This window comes from Zootoca vivipara, chromosome 8, assembly GCF_965207765.1.
Source record: "Zootoca vivipara chromosome 8, rZooViv2.hap1.1, whole genome shotgun sequence".
In the NCBI taxonomy this organism is placed as follows: domain Eukaryota; kingdom Metazoa; phylum Chordata; class Lepidosauria; order Squamata; family Lacertidae; genus Zootoca; species Zootoca vivipara.
The window spans coordinates 32,871,064-32,895,143 of NC_142591.1; the positions used below are offsets into that span (position 1 = coordinate 32,871,064).

At 40.9% G+C, this 24,080-nt stretch overlaps 1 protein-coding gene across 2 annotated transcripts; it reads right to left on the reverse strand.

Annotated features, from left to right (window-relative positions):
* Window position 1: 1 nt before the first annotated feature.
* Window positions 2-22,961, reverse strand: GALR1 (galanin receptor 1). 2 transcript variants are annotated; one of them, XR_015951422.1, is made up of 4 exons: window positions 21,729-22,961; window positions 9,555-9,620; window positions 2,375-7,031; window positions 2-2,338 (listed from the first exon to the last, which is right to left on the reverse strand). XR_015951422.1 is itself a non-coding variant. In XM_035126262.3 (3 exons), exons 1-3 carry the CDS (start codon window positions 22,446-22,448, stop codon window positions 6,720-6,722), a joined length of 1,098 nt encoding a protein of 365 aa, XP_034982153.3. In that variant the 5' UTR covers window positions 22,449-22,961; the 3' UTR covers window positions 2-6,719. The 2 variants fall into 2 exon arrangements, 1 of the variants encoding a protein (XP_034982153.3); XM_035126262.3 differs by having other exon boundaries at window positions 2-7,031.
* Window positions 22,962-24,080: the final 1,119 nt, after the last annotated feature.

The following is a 24,080-nucleotide window of genomic DNA, read 5'->3' on the forward strand; positions in this document are numbered from 1 at the left end:
GTTTATGGCATTATAAATATAATGATGTGATGCAAACACAGTATAAAGCAACTTTTGTGTTACATTGTGTGTAGAATTACAGATTATTCAAATGTTACATTCATATTTGAAAACCTGAAACTTACACAGGTCAAAGACATTCAAAATTATTTCAAGGTAGCAAATATAGTTACATGTTTTACTTCCTGCTCTCACTCTTAATATTTCAATCTTAGAAAATCCTTTCCACTTCATTGATTGAAAATGTATGTACATGTTTTAATAATATGTAAAGAGAGCAGAGTCTTGAACAACTGTCAACTATAAAATCGTAAAATGATGAATACATTCATAAGGTTGTAACTGTACATTCATTTTCCTGCACTCTGGTTATATATTTAAAGTAATAGTTCATGGAAATACTTTTTCAAAAAACAACAACACTGCATCTCTTTCAAATGTTAATGTTCATTAACTTTAAAAAGAATTAAAATGGGTTGGGAGATAATAACTCCAAAAGCATAAAGTAATTTCCACTGTGCTCACTGGTACTTACTCCCAAGTAAGTGCATTTAGGATTGCAGGCTAAAGTTAGTTGAAATTGGGGCCCACAGAATTCAAACCCTTTAAGTCAAGTCATGATTTAAATCCATCACCAATGGGAACTAAGTGCAACTAATTTAGTCTGGATCAACCCCAGTGAAAACCATGAAGTCTGGAGCATTAACTGCATACACAGCCCTGGTATGGAGTAGAATGGCTAGACCTACATATGAAAAGTCAGCATCGAGAACCACCCACACCCATTCAAAGGAGTGGCCAGATACCTTGCCAGGCTTTCAGTTGGAGGGAGGAAAGGGAAGGAGGAAGCTGCATGCATGAGAGTCAATGGATAATGCCTCTTAAATTGTTCCCTTGTTTGTTAATTTTTTTCCATCCATAAATGAATGACTGCTAATGGGAATTGTGACATGCCACATGAAAGTTTATACAAGGAGAACACAAGATGCTTTTGTCTTCTTGTGCAGGATCCGATGCAGTACCTTGAATTTCAGAGACATTTCAGGCACAGCCCTGAACCTTTGTGGCAATGCTTCCCCCTTTCACTGATTTATTGTATCAATTGTTGGAAATATTTTCCTTGTACAGGTTATCAGATGCGGAAGTGTGAAAATAAATATTTCAGAGTTGTCTAAAACTGAATGATGGCCATAAAGCAATTTGTTTCTTTCACCTGAATGGATCGAGATGATGAAGGATGATGGCCGCCACAAGCCAACATCCATAAACTATTCCACAGGTGCTCGTACAGAGATTATTTTGTACGGATACATCCATCTTTTTGCTGCATGTGAGGATCTATGCACTGGATAACTAATCCCAAAATGGCATTAGAAAAGAAACAGCCCCCCTCACCCAAATCAGTGCAGGCTGGCCACAGATTTGAAAAGGCCTTGGGAAAATATCTCACAGCAGAATATCTACCACAATACAAAGCTACATCACAGACCCTGTGGGAAATTAAAATGGTGGTTAGACTTAAAGAGGGGGCAGGCACCAACAGTGAACCTTGCCAGGCTGCTAGACCCCGGGCAGCTGCCCAAAGACACAAGGTACCGATCCCATCCCTGATATATCATCTCTTACCTCATTCTACAATAGGGTTTCCCAAACTTGGGTCTCCAGCTGTTTTTGGACTACAACTGCCATCATCCCAAGCTAGCAGGACCAGTGGTCAGGGATGATGGGAACTGTAGTCCAAAAACATCTGGAGACCCAAGTGTGGGAAACTCTGTTCTACAAATACATACAGGTAACTATGATTAGTAGAAAATGGCACCTCTTCCTGGGCTGCTTTCCTCATATAAAAATAGTTGAGTTGATAATGAGACTATAGAGAGACAATCATTCCCCCTGATCTAATGTGCCTTTACTGAGGTCTATGCAATCCTTTGAGTTGAAGAAAGCTCCACTGTACTTAATGGAGCTTACTCCCTCCTAAGTGTGCTTAGGGTTCCAGCCTTAAGCTGCAGTTCTATGTACACCTGGCTAGGAGTAAGCCCCACTGAACTTCCCCATAAGCATGCACAAAATTGTGACATAAGTCTTTTGGCATGACTTTGTTTTGGATGCTTCCCTAGGCCAAATTTCCTGTCTACATCTTGTGATGATGGAAAAGGCATATGTGCTCAGTGCTACCATAGTTGCAGCTAATGGGCACATAATGTAACCTGGTTGTGACATAATGGTCATTCCTTAATGACTAAAATATACAGGAGACTGCATTACTGCTTTGAACTACCAAAATACTAAGCTTGTGCAAAAATTGAAGGTAGATTTGCCTTTCAGTTATGCTTTCCTAGCCCTGAAAAAAAGTTTTTTTCTGGAAATCTACTTGTCTATTAAAATTCCAGCCAGTTCTGTTCACACTTTGTTTCCAATATTGACTTCAATTAAAGTCTTACATAAGAAAAGCTTTCAGATTATTATTATTATTATTATTATTATTATTATTATTATTATTATTATTTTAAAAATATTATGCTGTGCTTAATGAATGAATGTGTGAATAAAAATCTTCAGATGACATTCATGCTGCATCACTCATCACTCATAAACTTCTTAATCCATTGAGGATTATGAAAATTCATTTGGCCTTTTCGTTATTATTATTTTACATGGGCTAACAACTCTAAGCTGTTGCAGCTGAATGCATCGGTGAATTGGTAATAATGAGTGGTCTTTTCTTATTGAAAAAGGCACAAGAATCTTAAGGTTTCTCTGTGTGGTCTGTGTATAAGTAACAGTAAAAGTAAAGTGCATGAAACTGATGTGCAAATATTAGTGCTATGCTTACAGCAGGCTTCCTCAACCTCGGCCCTCCAGATGTTTTTGGCCTACAACTCCCATGATCCCTAGCTAGCAGGACCAGTGGTCAGGGATGATGGGAACTGTAGTCTCAAAACATCTGGAGGGCCGAGGTTGAGGAAGCTTGGCTTACAGTTTTGGCACTACCCATGCTGCAGTTCATATTTTGGCCGTTGAACCTGCCAGTCCATCACCATCACTCCAAATCTTCTGGAACATTTTGTACGCTACATTCAAAACAGTGATGATGGGGTGGTAGCTGGAGTGGACAAGTGGCACAGTGTTCAAAGGGTGGCAAGCCCACACACTCAAACTTTCAGTCCCATAAAATTGACCTGATACTCAGTCTAAGCAATTGCATATGTTAAAGAAAGTGTTCCGTGACTTGATAGGGTTTCACAGGACAACCATTATTCTGTTCCTCAGACCATGGAATGTAAAAAGATGTGCCCCGTGCCTCTATTAGACACAATTGCAACTAGAAAGGCTGGTAGACGCCAAATTAAACCATTATAGCAATTCATGGTTTAATGACTCTTATCCTACTTAAAAACGAATATATTCAGTAGGATAGCTCCCATTATTTAAATATTCAGATTTCAGTACAATGTGGTTATCATGTTGTTGTCAAAGATTTCCGTTTCTCTTTTGCACATTTGCCCATAAGAAGGCCCATGTTTTATGCTTTCATAGGTGTTTTTGTTAAATTGCAAATATATATAGGCAGGTTATGATACAAACAATTATGTAATTAATTCAATGAGCCCCCAAATCATCTTATTTTATATTATTGACACAATCCCCTCTCACCAATGTCACATGGCAAACTGAACAGTGTTTAAGCCGTTTGTGATGTGGTTTGTGGCCTCCTGGAGACTTTTTTAAAAATTAAACTACATAGTCACAGTAAGCCCCTTGCATAAGCCTGAAACAGTTCATATACCGGTAGCACCGTAAAGGATGAAGGGTCTTCTGGGAGTAGGCTGCAAGTAAACTATTAAATGCAAGACACACTCTTAATTAGCTCCTACAGAACAAAATGTCAAGTCACTCGGGAAGCACTGTTCAATTTTCTTCATTGCTGTCACATTCAGTGCTTGAATTATAGGGAGAAGGGAGATGGCTTTTGTGATAGCCCATTTAGCTGCTGGTTTTTTTAAAAAAGCTATTGGCAGGGGGAAGGCAGGAAGCAGGAGGATCTCCAAAGCATCAATCAACTTTCCCCCTAAGATTTGAGTGGCAGTCAAATCCCTCCAAATACAGAGCTGGGAGCAAAAATGGGCCAACATTATAAGAAAATTTTGATTGAGAACTAGAGGTGACTGAATAAATGCATTGGGCTTGTAGTTTGAGTGAGCTGCTGCAAATAGCAGCATCACTGGAACCAATTGTGTGTAAAAGATTGGGCAGAATTTCCATGGACTTTCCATGGCTCTCCAAAACAAGGATTTTTTCAAGGAGTTCCAATTTTTTTAATGTAAGTATTCATTCTGGGTATGTGGAGCACACTTGGCGGAAGAACAGTATTGTTAACAGCAGGTTCCAAATTAAATAAGTTGATTCTAATTGGCTTAATAGCTTTTCAACTCAAAACTATTAAGAAAACTGATTTGAGCCAGGCAGCGATGAAATGTGATCTTGTCCTTTTGTCTAAGAAGTCAGAGTACTTAAAGCCATCATGCTAATAAAAGGGAAAATGTAATCATCATGCTAAAGAAAAGACAGTTCACCATGGCCTATGATGGCTTTCACCTCAATCACTATTACAGCCAATAATCCAAATTCACCCACTGTATTTTTTATATCTGTTGTACAGTTTGTGCAAACAGCAAAACATATGAAGAAGTATACTTTACTCATAAACCACAAGTTGTTATTTTTGACCCCAACCCAAAAGTTGGGTATACAGTTAGTAAATGATTAAATTTGCTTCTGTGATGAAATTAGATTTCACATTTCATAAACAGCTGAAAATGTTATTAGAATTCAATTTTAATTTGAAATTACTTTCCTTTAAATAATCTAGATATTTATCAGTGAAGAAATAGTAGCGTTCAGCTTCCATTGGGTGTTATGACTAATACTATCTGAAGAAGTGTGCATGCACACGAAAGCTCATACCAATTTCAAAAATTAGTTGGTCTCTAAGGTGCTACTGGAAGGATTTTTTTAAATTTTGTTTCGACTATCTATATCAGGGGTCCCCAAATCTACCTGGCTTCGGGCCGGTTTCTCTGGTGCCGATCACGCGGTGGGCCAGAGGACGGGGGAACGCACTCCCATACGCACACTCACCTTTTCTGGCGTGGCGCCAGAAATGGCTTCTGCACATGCGCAGATATCATTTCAGGTGCACTTCTGGGTCAGCATGGCACCAGAAATAGCTTGTGCATGTGCGTATGGGAGTGTGTTCCCCTGCCTTCCGGCCCACACATGCGCACAAGCTATTTCTGGTGCTGTGCCGACCCAGAGATGGGCAACCGCACTGCGACACACCAATAAGAGTGGGGGCGGGGGGGCGGAGGCCGCAAAATTGGCTCACACAGGCCGCACCCGGCCCCCGGGCCTTAGTTTGGGAACCCCTGATCTATATCATATCTTGATACAGAAATGCATATAGAGCAGGTTCACATGTAATGCTAAACCAACCGGTTAATTAGCGCAAATGTGAGAATTACTAGAGAGGGAACTGTGGATCCTGCACTCCTCCCCCAGCAATCACACTGCTAAGCCATTGTTTGACTTAGTGTGCTGTTTGAACCCAGGCTTGTGGTTTGTCTTCTCCAGACAAAACATGAGCTGTTACCTAAGAACTTATCATGGTTACAGCTCAAGGTCTGCCTGCAGTGAGACAAGCCACGAGCCTGTAGTTGAATAACATGCTAAGTCAAGTGTGGATGTGCATTCATGCCAAGCCACACTTTGTCTTAGCGTTATATATGAACCAGCTCCCTGTATCAAAATGTGGATTCCCATATGTTAGATTCTTAATAGCCAGAGTAGCATGAGAAGGGATATCTGAAATTTGCCATCATTATGGCTATTTCCATAGGAAGCACCTGAACAAAATTTGGAAACTAGATTCTGTCTGCCTGGTACTCTTTCATTGCCTACAGACCAGAGAATCCTATGCAGGTTTCCATATACAGAAAGCTGAGCAGCAAATCTGGCCTTATTAACCATGAACATCTAAACACCACAATATATTCCATTTCTGAAGCAGCTGTTCTAAGTGGGCAGTAATCTTATACGGGACAATCTCTGGCTTATTGTGTAAATGTGGTACAGTATTAATTATGTGGGCCTACTGCACGGTTTGGACAGATAAGCTTTGAAGCACATTTCGCTTTATCCTCAGGTGCCTGTGATTTGTATCCTATTTCCTTGCAAAAGGTCACATTTTGAGAAATAATAGTTTATGGTGTAATTCTAACCATGACCACTCAAAATTAAGTCCTGCCACATTCAACAGGGCTTACTCCTGGGTAAGTACAGTTAGGATTGCAACTTTAGTGATTTTTCAAAAAAAATTGCATTTGTTTGTATAGGAGCAAAACATTATAGTGATTTTGAACACCCTTCTAAATGTATAGCAGGTTTCTGATTTACTTTTCTGGCATAATTTTAAAATAACTAAGGTACTCTTCATTTGAAAAGCATTCCAGAAAAAGAATATTAGAGTGCTTTCCATATGAACCCAGATTTTCTCGCAACAAAGTTTTTTCTCCAGAAGCTATTTCTACAAACAGAACTTCATTAAGCTGACTACCAATTGCCAACATAAAGTTTTGGAGCACTTGTGCTTTTTATCTGAAGCAGGTCTACTTATATGAAAACCTGGCATTGCAAATAAAGACATTTATTAGGGTTGTTCACACATGTGTTGAATTAGTAGATGGTGGTGTGTCGATATTATTTTCTTTACCTTCATTCAGAGGTGATTTGCTACCAATCTGGCATTTGAACACTTGCTTATAGGCCTTCCTAAAATTCTCAGAGAGGAATGCATATACAATAGGATTCACAGAAGAATTGCTATAAGCCAGGCAATGGGCTGCCACTCTGAAGAGAAACGAGGCTTGAGTCAGTGGGAAATCTCCAAATTCAGCCCAGAGATGTACAACATGATGTGGCAGCCAGGATATCCCAAAAACCACAACGACCACCAGGACTGTTTGTGCTGTCTGAGACAGAAAAGTTAAAAGTGTGGATTATTTATTAACAACTGAACAAGCAGACTCACAATATAGGCTTGAAAAACAATGAAGAAGAAAAAAAAGTACAGTAAACTTTTACTTATGTTATACAAGTTTCCCAAAGGTAGCTTACGGGAATTAAACAAATGAGACTCAGGCCATACTAGCACTTAGGTTTTTCTTAAAAAAAAACTTCTGCATATCCTGACATCTCTCCAAGACAGCTAATACCAAGCTGTGTCTGGGAGGTGCAATTTTGCCTACACATCGTAAACGGGGACATCTGTGATCAGAAAAAGTGCAATGTGTATTACTCATGTTCAATATCTCAGACACTTCATTTCATTCCCTCTCCCACCCTGATTTCCCACCCCCCCTTTTTGTTATTAAGGTTTTTTTCTGTACTTCTGAATATCTTGGGGTTCACCCATGCTTGCTGATACTTGCTTTTTGCATATTGATGGTGCTGTTTTGTCTACATAAGGACACACACTTGGAGAACTGAGATCACTGCTGTTATATATTGTGATAGTAAGATAACAATATGCCCAAAATACAGCTGTTGTGTGACACAGCAACCAGTTGATTTTCCATGGCACATGAAATAAATGACTTATTTGGGACAAAATTCAGGCTGCGTGGCTTGATATAAATAGTGAGAAAAAAACTTAATCAAAATCTGAAATACTACATTTGTCATACATATTTTCAATTAGAGGGGGGGGAGGTTTATATAACTTTATGTTAACAGTAAAAAAAAAACAAATCCTTCTGTCCTTGAATCTAAAACAAATTATCGCTCCTGTCATATATAATTATCTAGCAAGTTAAGTATGCTTCATTTGCCCTTGTTTGCTAAAAAAAATATGAAGCTCATTATGTTATGCTCAAGTAACCTCAGACATAACTCTTGTCGGGATTTGACCCTCAACCTCTTAAATCTATCATATTTATAACAGATGGTTCCTTTGGCTAGAGTAATTGTATATAATGGCCTGAAAATCCCTTGCTACATCTTATTCCATTATATCTCAGAAGCCTTTGTGACATTATTGGTATAATGTGCAGCCAAGGAGACACACAAGACAGCTCTCCTTTATTTATTTATTTTAGTCTTAGGGATTCTCCTTAGAAAATCAAAGTACATGAAAAATAATAATGACCAAAAGAATTGAAATGCATTTCTAATGTCTTATTTATGGTGTATGTGCAACATAAATACACGATGTTCCTTTTTTTTGTTCTTATATATTTGAAAATCCAGTTAAAAAATCAAGCATATCTATCTCACTTCAAAGTGACTCAAGCTGCTAAATTATGCCATTTACTCATGAGTAGATGGTGTGCCTATGAGTAGACTGTCTGCCTACTACTCAACATACAGTAACTTACTTGTGACTGTATTTGGCTCCCTGAAGAGCAGTCATAGCTGCCAAGTTTTCCCTTTTCTCGCGAGGAAGCCTATTCAGCATAATGGAAAATCCCTTTAAAAAAGGGATAACTTGGCAGCTATGAGAGCAGTGCAGCCTCCTGTTTCAAGTGGCTGCAATCATATACACTCCAGGAACAAGTCCCATTGAAGCATATTACTTCCTTCTGGGTAGACCTGCATAGGCTTGCACTCTCAAGCATCTATCTGCAAAAGCTTGCACTCTTAAGCATCTATCTGCAAAAGCATCTGCCTGACCTGATAGCTGCAGAAGCATCAGAAGTTATGAGCAAAACCCTCTTCAGTTATTTATCCCTCATGCAATTAGAAGTATGCAAAGGGAAAGCTGAGATTAGCCTATTGGCCAAACCTCCTCCACTGTATCCTCCTTCTGCACTTGAACAGACCCCGCCCCCCCCAATGCAATTTAGAGCCATGCATAACACAAATAGAGAAGACTGCCTAATGCAGCTACTTAGCCATCCAGCTAACAGAGGGGAGTGGGCTGGTAGCAGAACTAGCATGCTCATTCTTGCTCTTTTCCCTCTCATGATTTTATTTGTGTGGAGGATTTAAATGCACAAGTATTGCTAGTGTGACTTTCTACTTCTGCCATCATTATGTCTCCGGCCCCTTAATTATTTCGCTTTGTTCTTTGTGCAAACATAGTGTAAATGTACAAAAAAAAAAAACAGCACAAGGCAAGTGAGGGACAAATGAGGGACCACGGTCAATTAGGCCAAGACTGTTACAGTCAGGCTGCCTGTTCCTCATTGCATGGGGAGTCTTTCAGTTCCCGAGATAAGGCAAAGAATACAAGGAGGCCATTTCCACCTGCACAAGAAATATTTTATTGGATGCTCATTGGACTTGAATTGTTAGAATAGATAAAAATCACTGGTACATCTGCATTAAATAAATAAAAATGGGGAGGGGTATGTTAAAAAATGATTTCTTGTTCATCATCCTAAATATTTATCAGATTATTTTAGTAAGATCTGCTGGTTCCTGAAATGTGCTGATATCTGTCACAAAATACTGAAAATACTCAACCCTTGTTTTTAATAAAGAAAGCTATTTACCTTCTTTTTGGATGCTTCTGATTTCTTTGACATGTTCCGCAGCTTTTTATGCAGGTGATTGAGAACCTGAAAAGACAGTGATGGTTAGGATTAAATCAAATTCATATACCACCCTTCATCTGCAGAACTCAGGGCAGTTACAACATAAGATGGCAGTATAAAAAGACAAAATACATAATGAAAATGAAAACAACCCAATACAGTGTAATCCCCCCTCGGCAACACATTTAAAAAGGGCATTGAATGTCTAGTTTGTTTAGAGCAATATGCTACAAAATATAACATTGTATAGTACAAAGTAACTAGTTTAAGACACAGGTAGGTAGCCGTGTTGGTCTGAGTCGAAGCAAAATAAAAAAAATTCCTTCAGTAGCACCTTAAAGACCAACTAAGTTTATATTTTGGTATGAGCTTTCGTGTGCATGCACACGAAAGCTCATACCAAAATAGTTTAAGACAGTTTTGGGGTAAAAGTTATTGGTATAGTTTAAGACAGTTTTGGAGTAAAAGTTTCTGGAACTCATTGTTGTAGTGGAGCTTATTCATTCCTACTCTGCACATAGCTGCCAAGTTATCCCTTTTTTACAGGGATTTTCCCTTATGCTGAATAGGCTTCCTCGCAAGAAAAGGGAAAACTTGGCAGCTATGACTCTGCACAAGGTCCAGATCGGGAAATTCCACTCAAATAACTCTTACACTTGCCTACCTGGGAATATTAAACCCCATTGATTTCAGATAGCTATTAGATGCAAAACTCAGCATGCATCCTATTCATGTCTACTTAGAAAGGATGCATGCTGAGTTTTGCATCTAATAAGCATCTGGTGAAAAATATTTACTATACATAGATTCACAGGTTCAAATGTTACATTGATAGGTTTTTACAATCAAAGTTTTTAAACGTTTCAAATATCAGCTTTCAAATACCAACATAAATAATCATATCCTCAGGGGCAGTTATGAACACACTTGTTACAGCTTCCAAAGATTTGAAAAAAGCTACAAAAGTTCAAGTGTATCCAGGTGGGTGAGGCAGAACCGTCAAATATACACAAGAGTAAGAGTTTAGCTCTCTGTTTCTTTTTATATGTATTCCTAATCAGGGGATTATAATGGATTACAATATGGTCCAAAGGGGATAAAGGGAAGAGTGGAAATGAGCTAAAGCAAATGTGCTACAATATCCAACACATTAAAAAAAATCCCAATAATTACCGCAAGTTAAACAGAAAAAGTGTAATTTAAGTAAGAATGCACCATCCCTTCCTTATATTACTGTTTTCCATTGATATTTTTATGCATCTAAATCTATTTCTTTTAGGTGGCTTCTTTGTGTAGTGAGTTGCATCCTGATATATAATTTATACATGGGCAGGGCAGGGAAGGAGACAGCTGTGTACCTTCAACTCAAACAACAATGAAATACAGGAAGTACAGTCTGTGATATTCCATCAAAAGCTGAAATGTATAAAAGAGCTTTATACAGGATGCTTGTGTGAGTTTTATGTAGAAACACCGGACTATACTTGCATTTCATTGCCTTTTGGCCTCACATTTTGCATCTCTTCTATTGTTATTAATCATCACCATCATCATTACTGCTTAATGCCCAGGCAGCTTTTCTACACTAATATACAGGGTGAGTCCTTTAAAAGAGGCCCCGTGGATAAAGAGTACACATTTTTCATGGGGCCTCTTTTAAAAGACTCACCCTGTATATATACATATATATGTCATAATGAGAACAGCTATTCAAGCATCTGATAAAGTGGACTCTAGCCCACATAAGGTCATAGGTAAAGGTAAAGGGACCCCTGACTATTAGGTCCAGTCGTGACCGACTCTGGGGTTGCGGCGCTCATCTTGCGTTATTGGCCGAGGGAGCCGGTGTACAGCTTCCAGGTCATGTGGCCAGCATGACTAAGCCGCTTCTGGCGAACCAGAACAGCACACGGAAATGCCATTTATCTTCCCGCTGTAGCGGTACCTATTTATCTACTTGCACTTTGACGTGCTTTCAAACTGCTAGGTTGGCAGGAGCAGGGACTGAGCAATGGGAGCTCACCCCGTCATGCCACACAATAAATATGTCAAGAGAGAAATTTGAATTCCTTGCATTTGCTAGCTGGAGGGGATTAAGACAGAGGGAGGGAAAGTGCCTCTCTGCCACTGAACTTACATCCACACTCCATGGTCATAGATCTGCCACTGGCAGTGTTTCTTCAGCTACATCTCACATAGTTTATTCCCTCCCATGGAAACCATTGGGGGGGGGGTTCAAAAATGTATAAAGAACTGCCAGGGAAGGAGGAGGGCTTCCATCTTCTGTGTTGACCAGCACATGCTGGGGATAATGGATCATCCATCACTTTGCTACTAGCTCTCCCTTCAGTTAGGATTGCTGTATTACATATCTGCCCATCTTTAAGGTGCCACCAGACTCTTTTGTTTTTGCTGCGATATAATGGTACTTTGCATGGCTAACCATTTAGTAATACAGTACATCTGTTTTAGTCACAATGTGTATTTGACCAGACTATTGGCATAGTAGTAAATTTAATAGATTATCAACTCTCTGCAATACAGTATTTTACTTCATAAAATAAATTAGCGAGAACTGGCTAGGTTCAACGCTAATCCCTCTAACCTCCTCTGGGGTAGGTTCGCGGGGACGGCAGAAGGAGATAGGATCTGCCCATGTGATGCCCATCTGGTGAAAACTCTAGCTCACATGGTCCTTAAATGCAAAATGTATGATGATATCCGCCAGCAATACCTGGATCAACTATGTATCCCAAAACGGAAAACGGAGATAGAGGCATAGCTACCAAGTTATCCCCTTTTTTAAGGGATTTCCCCTTATGCTTAATAGGCTTCCTCGCGAGAAAAGGGAAAACTTGGCAGCTATGGATAGAGGTTACACGCTTCCTATTACAGGGGAGAGACCAGGAGCTTACCAAGATAGTAGCTAAGTTCCTCTATTTGATCTTTTGCTGCCAAAGTACATTACAGGACCCTGCCCCTGTTGGAGACCCACAGAGGTGAAATAGATTGTCATTGGTCCATTAATTTAATTTTTATTTTTTCCCCTCTTACTGTAGGGGTGAAAAACATATATTAGAATAAAGATATTCTAGATCTAAACCTTTATTTCTTTTGCATCCAGTACCATGTGGATACTTGGGTTCTCGCCGATTTTGCCTATAATACTATACATGATTTCTATAACAAGATTTCAGAAACAATATTCCTGGAAATTCACATAAGCAATATAAACTGCAATAGTTATATTGCTAAATTAAATTACAGTTTGCAAAACCCTTTCCTACAAGATAAGGCTGGAAAAATCTCTTACAACATTAGAGCATGAGAGCATTACAGACCAAAAGAGATTTAAACTACATATATACATATGGTTGTATTTGGTGAAGCATATTTTAACAATGCAATATGAAAGAACATGTTTTACTTTATCACCCAAATGTTTGAAGTAGTTTATCACCAAAAATATGATCAATCCCTTCAACATGTAAAGGGTAGGAATCAAATAGCTAGTACCAGGGTATGGTCTGAATGCAGATGAGGCTATCATCTTGCTGAAGCTAAGCAGATATGTGTCTGGTCAGTGTCTGTATAGGATACCTCTTAGGAACCACATTCATGCCACATTTATAGAAGATAGTTGGGTATAAATGTAAGAAAATGTCCAGTGAGGGAAGATGGACAGAGAGAAAAGCAATAAACCAATCCAGATTATTTTATTTTGCTGATGGTATTATAAACATCTATGTATAAGTGTAATTTGGTATTAAACAGAGTGGATAAAAATAAATGATTTTTAAAAATAAAAATAGAAAACCAGTTTTTCATGTGTGCTAAAACTCGGTCTAAGTTTTTTTAATTGTTTAACCACATCAGTTACCAATGTTATTGTTTTAGTTAAATAAATTGTTTAAATTGTTATGAAGGAAAATATTATTTTTCTCCTTCCAATAAAGTACAGCAGAAAAGTTGTCCAAATATAAACAGTTAACTTATTAAACCTCACAATAATTTCATAATTATCTGTCTATTTATTTCTAATAGTATAACCAAATCAGTAATTTTTGATAGAACTGTAAAAACTACAGTACTCTGAAAATTTATTATTCCAAAAATGAAACCATCTGGTTGTAAATATTAGAATTATACCAGCAAGAATGAGTCTTTCTGTAAATGAAAAAAGAAAAAAAGAAATTTAAATCAAGTCCTGCTGACTAGTGATTTAAATCAAATCCACCCTGGTATTAAATAGGTGGAAGACAGTAAACCAATATTGAATAAGCAATTTATCAATACTTATCTATGGCATTGTGTTGAAAATCTCCAAAGGACCAATCCCAATTGCTTCATAAATATGTTATACAGGGTGAGTCTTTTAAAAGAGGTCCCGTGGAATATGTGTACTCTGTATCCACGGGGCCTCTTTTAAAGGACTTACCCTGTATATTAGTGATGGCGTTTCCATGCGCTGCTCTGGTTCGCCAGAAGCAGCTTAGTCATGCTGGCCACATGACCTGGAAGCTGTACGCCGGCTCCCTCGGCCAGTAAAGCGAGATGAGCACTGCAACCCCAGAGTCGTCCGCGACTGGACCTAGCAGTCAGGGGTCCCTTTACCTTTTAAGGAACAGGAACTCCATGCTGCTCTCTTGAATTGGCCTTGCAGACAGGACAGGAGCAATGCAATAAAACACCCCACAGTCTTTCACATATACAGCACGGTCACTTACTCACCCATCAATTCATTCCCTCGCAAACTCCTCTCGCCTTCTCTCATAGCCACTCAGCCCCCATCTCTCACTTGAGGTTATACACTCTTAACTCATGGTTCACGGTCACCTCCCACCACAAACAGAAATTGGAAGGCCCCTGCTGTCACCCTGAGCAGCACCCGCCTATACCTGCAGTGACAACCCTTAACTGCCCCAAACTGCCTAACCCATTTAATCTAACAACAGCCATAGGAAACTAAAACTAAAAAAAAAAAAGAGGAGGGGGCAGCAGCCTCACTCACAGGGCAATCCTGACAAGTGACACAAAGTGTGATACCTTTTGGTGGCTCCCCCTTCAGGATCACTCTTGCTGAGGACCATCACATCATCACGATGGTCAGCTTTGACTCAATGGAGTGGATATCAGCAGAAGTGTCTGGAGCTCAGTGCTGCCCTCCTCCTTCCAGCAGCTTGCTATAACAGGAGTGAGTGAGTGCTAATGCCCTCTCATCCTGCTCTTGTTCTCCTCACCAAGGCAATCAGTGAGTCCAGTGTCAATCAGTGGAAATACATTAATAGCTCATAAGAGGTTGAAGCATGATTTAAGCCCCAAGTATGGCAATATTGATTGCTGCAAGGCAGCTATTATGGTTTCATCCACTTGTTTCATGTAATACCTCTTCATTAGCACTTACTATATGGGAAGTGTTGCTTTAAATTAATATATCAATAACTTTTATTGGGGTTAATGATAAAATCATGTATGTTCTTAACTGTTCAGTAGAGATAATTATATGAACGCATTGCTCTTAGAATCGTGACCCGTTACATAAAACAGATCAATTCAGCTATTTTTTAATACTTTCCTACTGCTGCTATCATAGTCCTGCTATTGCTATGATGCATGGTTTGCAGGTTGCAATCCCCTCCACCCAATGTTAGAAACTCAGATATATAAGCTCGGCACCAATTGGCTCCTTAAACCAGAGTTACAGTTGCCAGAACAGAATGCCTAGTTGCCATTTTGGGGCTCAAAAGTCCTATTTTTTCAATACAATTTTGGGGTTCCTGAAATTCTGATTGTGCAGATAAAATATAATGGATAGAATTCTACAGGATCTGTCGCTGGTGTGTGAAAACAGTCAAGATCCAAGGATCCCCAGGCATGCACCTCCAGGTGGTGGAGATGTCAAGCACCATCAATCAATCAATCAATCAATCAATCAAAACCTTTATTGGCATCATCCACAAACATTCACAACAAATAGGCCAGTACAAGTACGTCACCATAACATCAGTACAGTCACTTGCCTAAAGGAAAAGGAGGCTGGCAATCTGGTCTCTCCCCTGGGTGACCGCCCAGGCATTTCACTTGGTTGCAAGTGGCCAATAACCAGGTGGAAAATGCACCTGGCAAATTTCGAACGATGCCTCCACCTCATGAAAAGCCACTCCAGAGGCTCAGAAAAGGTTATAAATCAATGTTTAGTGAATCCACAGTTGGTCGGGCACTTCGTACAAAATGACTTCTTCAGAGACAAGAAAAAACAGATGTTAATTTATAATATTTTATTAATTTTTCAGCCTTGAAAAGCCAAGTGAATAAACTGAGCTGAAATTGCCTCATTAATCTTTCAGTATTAATCACAGTGCAATCATTCTTGTAATTGAAGCAAAAGCTGTGAAAATCCATGTCAAAGATTCTCAAAAATTATGCTTTACTTTAGCTTCTGAGGCAATTCTGAATCATCCAACCGTAATTTCAGGCAGGAACTTCTTGTGAGAAATGTTCCTCATGTTTTTTGCAGCATCCACACAACTCTGTTGGCATCAGAATAGCAATTCACATTCCCACCTCCCATTTAATCTGGATTTACCTCATTGTATATTTTTTTCTTTTTAAAAAAACAAAAAAAGTTTCCATCAACTCATTTGTGATATTTGAATGACTCTCTTAAAGTCATTCATCCACAGTACACACACAAATAGCAAAAGACACTTTTAGTAGCATATGTGAAAATCGTATTCGTAAGTGTTCTTAAATAATACTATTTATCCAGACAAATGAACAGCCTGAGGAGAAACCTGCTACCTAAATGCTGCTTCTCTTTCCAGTAGAAGGCAGATTTATTAAACAGCTACTGTATTGTTTTTTATAGGAGCTGAAGGAGCGTACGGTAGTACTTCAGGGACATATCCCAGACAGTATCTGGATTAAGATGCATGAAAAATGCAATAAACTTTAATGTCTAAAGTTTAACAACAGCTGAAAAGTTCACAGAGCTTTTCTCCCAAGAGGCCTTAATGAACTGCTTGAAAAATATTTTAAATGGCTATAGTCTGAAAATAGCTAATCACATATCTGTTACAGAACAGGTGAAGGGGGGGGGGTAATTTATTTGTCAGAAAGCTCCCACTCTAATGATCACAGCATCCTCCACCCAAACTTTTCAGAAACAACTGAGTGTGGTAGAGACCCAAATCAGTCAAATTTATTGATGCCATTAACCTTTATGGGAAGAATCCCATTGGGCTGGATGTATCAGTGGTGTTGCGACCAAAAAAGGTAATAAAAATTAATCTAGTACACATTGGCCTGTTTAACCAAGATCATTGTGCAATTTTTTATTTATTTTTTGCTATGGAGATTATAGATTTGGATTATTTGATTTTAAAATATTCCATATAACCAGAGGCATTGTATTTACAGGGAGAATGTAGTTACTATGCCCCAGCACTTGTTGAATCACTCCATGGGGCAAAAACATGAGAGGGTTTTTTGGGAAGGAGTTTCTCATTGGGTGAATTAATTCCCGCTTACTCGGCAGGGATCCAATGCAGGGATCACTGCCAGATACTGAGAGGGAGAGGAAAAGGAGGAGCAAGGTGGCAGGGACACTGATGTGGTGTGGGGGCACATGGCAGGAACACTGGCCCACACCGACTCTTCTGCTGCCTCGCCCCTCTCCCTTGATATCTGGCAGCAACTTCCACATCTGGAAGGCGGATAAACAACACAGCTGCACCAAGGCACAAGGTTAGCACAGGAGTAATAAGCCTTCGCCCTTAGCCACACCAACCAGTCCTTTGAAGTCACCAGCAGGCATTGAACTCAACAAACCAGAAGGGTGGAAAAGTTTTGGTGACTTCAACTTGAAACATTAAAACTATATAAACTCAGTCATGCCCCTGCTTAGTTGGAGAGCCCAGTGCCAGCTGTAGAGTGGGGGGGGGGGTGTTGCTGCCCTGAGGCAACTCATAGGGCCCTGACATATCTGGTATTTTCAATTTTTGTCTAGCAAATAACCCCTGTTGAAGTACCAAGCTGATGTTTTGTTTATTGCCACTGGAATCCAAAAAGAACCCTTTGCCCCTTGAGAAGGCAACAGGCTAGAAGTGATTTTATTTAGTGTGTGCTTTCATTTGTACCCTAGTAACTCTTGAGGCTGTAATTACGCAGCTGTGATATAAGCAATTATACACAAGGCCAATTTTGGGATATCTTATGCCAACAATTAAACTAAGACTAGGAATAACAACCACTACACTGAGGTATTGTAACTCATTATGCTTTAGCAATTCTGTGGGTTGTAGGAAGGTTGTGTAACAATGTAGCAGCTGTTCTGTTGAACTTCTGTGAGATGTTTCTATTAGGACAAGCATTTGGTTGATAAGATGAGAGCAGAGGGTTGCTTTTAATAGTAGGTTTCAATAGGGAGGAAGCCCATTGTGATGCATGTCTTCTATTCCTGTACTACTTTTAACGTTTGTACTCATCCTGAGTGAGCAGTTGGGGGAGGGGGGAATTTAAGAATGGTGACAGCCACTTCGGGAGTTTGCTGGGCAAAAGTGCTGTCAGGCACCTGGTGACAATCAGGGCTAGAGGTAGTTAATTCCTGCATTTATTTTGGCACTGGGAGAGGGCTGTTGAGGCAAGAGAGAATCTCAGCTTCCACCATGCAAGCACACAGTTGCTTCGTGGATAGCAGGACCGGTGGTGACAATTCAGTCAGCAACCATTCAGCAAGAATTGACACTCTTTCACCAGTTCCTGAAGCAGCCACCAGTGGTTTCACCTACAATTGCTTCACCAAAAACTGTTTAAATAAGCACATTATTAAACTCTCCCTCTCTTGACATTGCAACTTATAAGGTGTGGCCAAGATCAGAAATATAATATAGAAGAGCCATTAGCCCCATTAAGGCATTTTTGATACATTTAGCTATTATTACTCATTATTGCATTTCTAATAATGTGGTATAGATGGTTCTGCCCTTCCCTATTTAATTCTTACACCATCCTGTGACTGGCCCTAGGTCACGCAGGGAATTTCATGGCCATGTGGTCTCTCTCCCAGGTTCAATACTCAAACCACCTCACCATTCATGTGGCATGCCAGGTTGGGGAAGGGGGCCACATTAGCTTTCTGGCAAGTGAGTCACTGTTGCTTATCAATAGTGGGGTTGGTACAGTGAAAATGTACCAGCAGAGCCAATCCGCTACGTCTGCAGCTGCATTTACACCAAGCCAATCTCCCTACTGCCTCACCCCCTATCAGAGCAGTAAGCCACAGTGAATGGCCCGCCAGGAAACTAGAATAGCAGCTCTGTCCAACCTTGGGAGTCACTTCTGTCTGTCAAAGAACATAGAGAAGGAGGCAGCAGGCTACTGGCTCCACTCCCAATCCAGCATGGTGCTGGCCATGCTCCCTGAACATCACAGAGACACAGATGTCAGCATTGAAAAATTCTCCATATGAGCTACAATGTCTTCACCAATGCACAGATGTCCAGGAGGCATGCTATCCAGAACAAGACCAGCAATACACTCTCATTGCCCCTTTCTATGCGCAGGCACTGTATGTGGGAAAATGCCTTAATGTGGCTAATGCCACATTTTTACTCATAACAATTAATGTGCCCTATAATATCAAAGCAGCCTAACAATGGTTATAATCATTTTAACCATGCCACTTTTGTTATTGAATATGGATACATTTCCCTTACAAAAACTATTTATTTATAACAAAATATTTATATACTACTATATAATAAAATATCAAGGCATTTTAATATCTACATATAATAAAAGCACATTAAAAATTAAAATAAGAGCTAATCAGCTAACTATTATGGAAAAATGCATTCTTATCTGCCTTCATAAGCCTGGCAAAATATAAAAGGTTTCAGCAGGCTTTTAAAAATTGAAACAGAAGGCATCCGCTGAATCTCTATTGGCAGTACATTCCACAAGATGGAAATGATGAAAGAAAGCTCTTTTTTGTGTTGATGTCAAATGAGCCTTACCAGCTTGGGTAACAACCAGTGATACTATGGCAGATGATCTCAGTGACTGAGATTATGCACTGCCATCAGCAGTCTGGCCACCGCACTCTGCAGCAGCTGGAGCTTCCAAATCAGGTGCAAGAGCAGCCCCACATAGAGCGCATTACAGCAATCCAGCCTCAAGGTTACCAAAGCATGGACTACAGTGGTCAGGTTATCCCTTTCCAAGAACAGCTATAATTAGTGAACCAGGTAGAGCCGCAGAGGACACTCGGACATCTAATGATGGTATCCAGGAATATTCCCAAGCTATGCACTTGCTCCTTCAGAGGCAGTGCGATCCCATCAAGAACAAATAATTTCCTGTATCCTGGACACAGAAACCACCACCCAAACAGCCTCTGTCTTTTGAGGATTCAAGCAGTTTATTGGCCCTCATCCAGTTCACCACTGCATTCAGATACCAATCCAGAGTTTTTCACATTCTCTCCTGATGTTTGGGGAGAAGTAGAGCAGCATTTCATCATGACACCTTGCTCCAAAACTCCTAATGACTGCTGCCAACAGCTTCATATAGATCACATAATAAATTAACTAGCAGGCATTCTGAAAAGTGATGGTTTGCATTCCTGTTATCTGTTTTCTGCTTAATAAAACTAGTAAATCAGTGCATGCATATAGAATTCAAGGATTTAGATGTACTGGAAATATTGGAAGTACTGGGATTCTGGGCTAAATACAAAGTTTCTAACTAAAAACTGGTTTCAAAATTCATTACCATTTACAACAGTGAAAATATGGCTAATAGTAACAATTAATTATAAATTTTGTATGATGAATGGATTGCCATTTTGTATTAAGACAACTTAGAATCATAGAATTGTAGATCTGGAAGAGACCATGAGGACTATCTAAATCCAATCCCCTGCAAAACAGGAATCTTTCACCCAACATGGGGATTGAACCCAGGACCTTGAGATTAAGAGTCTTGTTCTCAACCAACTGAGCTATCCAAGCCTCCAGATTATAAATTCAAGCAAAAACACTGTGTGGTCAGAATGAAGAGAGTGTGGAGTTTCAAATCGATTGCAATTTGATGTCTTAGTGCCGTCTAGTTCTATCCTTTCTATTGATTCTTTTTATCTCAATCAGATACTCAGGATGAAGCCTTCCCCTCTCATTGCTTTGAAAGCTGAGCCATTGAAGTCAAAAGCAAAACTTCCACTGATATCAATCAAAAAGACATTACACTTTAATTCACAGATTGCCTTATGGATAGGAACTGTGGAACCAACCACCTGGAAACTGCCTTTATGCAGGAACAGATTTTAGGAAACCCCTATCTTCTTTCCCTCAGAAGGTCATTAACACTGAGATACCCAGATTTTTTAAGCAAAAGACTGCAATATGCATTCACACAGCCTGTTGCTGCTTGCAAAGTTATCTGGATCAGGGCCTCTCTATTTTTCATACAGGATAAGAACTGAAGATAAACAATGCAAACATTTGTCCTGTCTTTGAAGCAGCTGCAATTTACTTCATATGGAAGCCATATAACGAGGTTGTATGGCTCTGCCTTGAATAAGTTTCAATACAATGTGGCTGAGTACTATGTGTTTGGAATGGGAAGTTACACTTATTGTAACCTCTGAAATATATCTCTAGTTACTAGTCTAAACTTTATAATATTATAAAGAGATCAAGATCTATAAACAACTCAACTCAGCTCAACCCCGCCCCCGCCCCTTACCATTTGGAATTTAGCTTGTGCAACCATTCCACACACTTTTCAACTTTGACTTACCAAAACTACACCATATATAACTTCATTAAGCCTCTATCCATATGAACTACTGCATCATGGTCAATAAAGTCCTTGCAAATGCAACCTTTAACCTCTTAGTGTATGTTAAACATGGTGCAATTATATCTGTAGCCAACACAGATTATGCACAGTAATGTCACACTAAACATTCATTGCACACTAAACATTCATTTCAGTCCAAGATATTTTTACCACTGTGCAGTCTGCTGTGTAAGTCATTGTTCTCCAAGGCTGCTTTCCCTATACACTTTGGGAATTTCTACCTCTCGCACACATCTATGGCATGACTTGTGCTAATTCACCTGCACTCACCTTCGCATAGCAAAAGGAGATGAGCAGCAGTGGTAGCAGGTACCCAAAGACAAAAGTGCAGATCACGTAGACTTTCTTGTGCTGAAGATTGGGCCATACTTCCCAGCAGAAAGTCTGGTTCATGGTTTCCTGGTGAACGATACGCTGGTGGTGAGCCACAGGCGAGGCCATGGCAATTGAGAGCAGCCAAATGACCCCGACGCCGAGCAGCGCATTGCGGGACACTCGCAGGGACGAGGAGCGCCGGGAATGCACAATGGCCACATAGCGGTCCACAGACATTGCCGAGAGCGTGAAAATGCTGACCAGCATGGAGACGGTGAAGAAGTAGTGGATGAACTTGCAGATGAAGGTGCCCAGCACCCAGCTGGGCGACATGTACACTGTGGACTGGAAAGGGATGCAGAAGAGCAAATAGGCCAAGTCAGCAATGCTCAGGTTGAGGACAAAGATGTTGGTGGTGCTCCGGGGCTTACCCGGCTTGCTCCTGGCCAGCACGGTGATGACCAAGGAGTTGCCCACCACGCCCATGGTGAAGATGAGGCCAAAGACTATCAAGGTGATGAAGTTCTCGATGCCAATTTCGAAGAGGAAACTGGCCCTCCCCTCCTCCTGGGGGCGCTCGGGAGCTGACCTGGAGGCATTCGAGTCCAGCCAGGGCAAGCCCCAGGTGTGGTTCATGTAGTAGAGGGAGGTGGGGGCGGGCGGCTGGGGGTCCATGCTCGGGGCCGTCTAGGAAAGCAAAACTCCACAAAGCGACAGGCAAGCGAAGCAGCCCCGTCTCTTCCCTCCCACAGAAAACCTTTTCGCTTCAGAAAGGGGCTTTTCTCTCTTCCTCTCCTCCACCTCGCAAGGACTAAGCCCTGCCCCTTCTTGTTCCCAGGGCCAGGGAACAAGGAGGGCAGGGGAAAGAACCTGGCGTGGAAATGGCACAAGTCCCCGGGACGGTTTGCCTCATGCGCTGGCGAGCGTGTCCCTCTACTGCCCGCAAACTTAAAAGGCGGGAAGCGGCGCTTGCCCTCTCTGGCGGTCCGCTCGCCAGCCCCTGCTGTCAGCTAGAGCTTCCTTTCCGAGAGAGACCCTCTGAGAGGGGACTCTTCTCTCGCCTCGTCGTCTTCTTCTTCGCAGGAGCGGACTTCTGGACTGCGCCCCCCGTTCCCGCCTTTCATCCCTCAGGGCGAGCGGGGCTTCGCTCGGCTCCGAGGCAGCCGCTGCCTGACTGCGCGCGGACTGCTCGGCTGGCGCTTTTTCTCCCGCTTCCCCCGCGCCCCCCTCAAGCTCCTCCTCCGGCTCGGGCTCGGGCTCCTCCCTCAGGCTGTCTGAGGCGCCGCTCGCGACATCGCTGGCCGCGAGACCCGGGTGGCTTTTTCTCCCCGGCTCCTGCCACTGGCGCGCGACAGGGACGGAAATCCAGGCGAGGCAGCAGCTTCTCCGCTTCCTCGGGATTTCCGGGCTTCAGCAGCCCGCTGTTCTGGGGATGTGCGGGGCGGGAAAGGAAAAAGCTGAGGGGAAACCCAGCCGGTCCGAAGGCGCGCGCTCTGCCTCTTCTGGCTTTGCCTCCCGAGGTAGCAGAAAGGGCGCCTATCTTTAGTCAGCCAGAGGAGGCAAAAGTCGCCACAGAATCCCACCCCAAACTCCGTCTGGGTTTTATTCCTTGAGTCTGTATTCTGCTCTTCCTCTAAGCTGATCAGGGAGCATACTTTATTTACTATTATTATTATTATTATTATTAGTTATTATTTTTCGTAAGGGCTACAGCAATGTAAAACATATTAGAAGTTAGTCATAGTCAGAGCAGACTAACTTGGAATCAGCGAATTTAAATCTGTTGAGCGCACTGGATCTTCTCTTGGGTGTGACTCACTTCTGACATCGCCCCAGTGTGAATGGGAAATCTGGATTGGATTTCTCCCCCCTCTGAAGCTTCTGCAGCATCCTTATTTGTATGAGGAGGCCCCAGGAGGCCTTGCAACGTCGCATATGACTACTGCGGGGATAGGGAGTTGGGGTGGGAGGAAAACCACTTGTCAAAATTAGCTACTTTGCCCATGGAGTGTTTTCTATCTCTACAGTTCCCAGTTTTTGAGTAACTTTTTAAGGATCCTGTGACTTTTAGAAACAAAATGGGCAAAGCATTTCTCATAAGACTATTTGCATACCTGTGAAAGCTTCATATGATTCATGTCTCCTGTTGGCTACAGAGGAACAGACCTATTAAAAATGTTTCTTACTCTAGAAATCCCACTAAGCATTTGCACTCCATTTTCCCTTCTCTGTAGCATGACAATATTTTAAATCACTACCTTCATGACATTGAATACACTTTACATTTTTGTTTTTATCTTCTTTAAA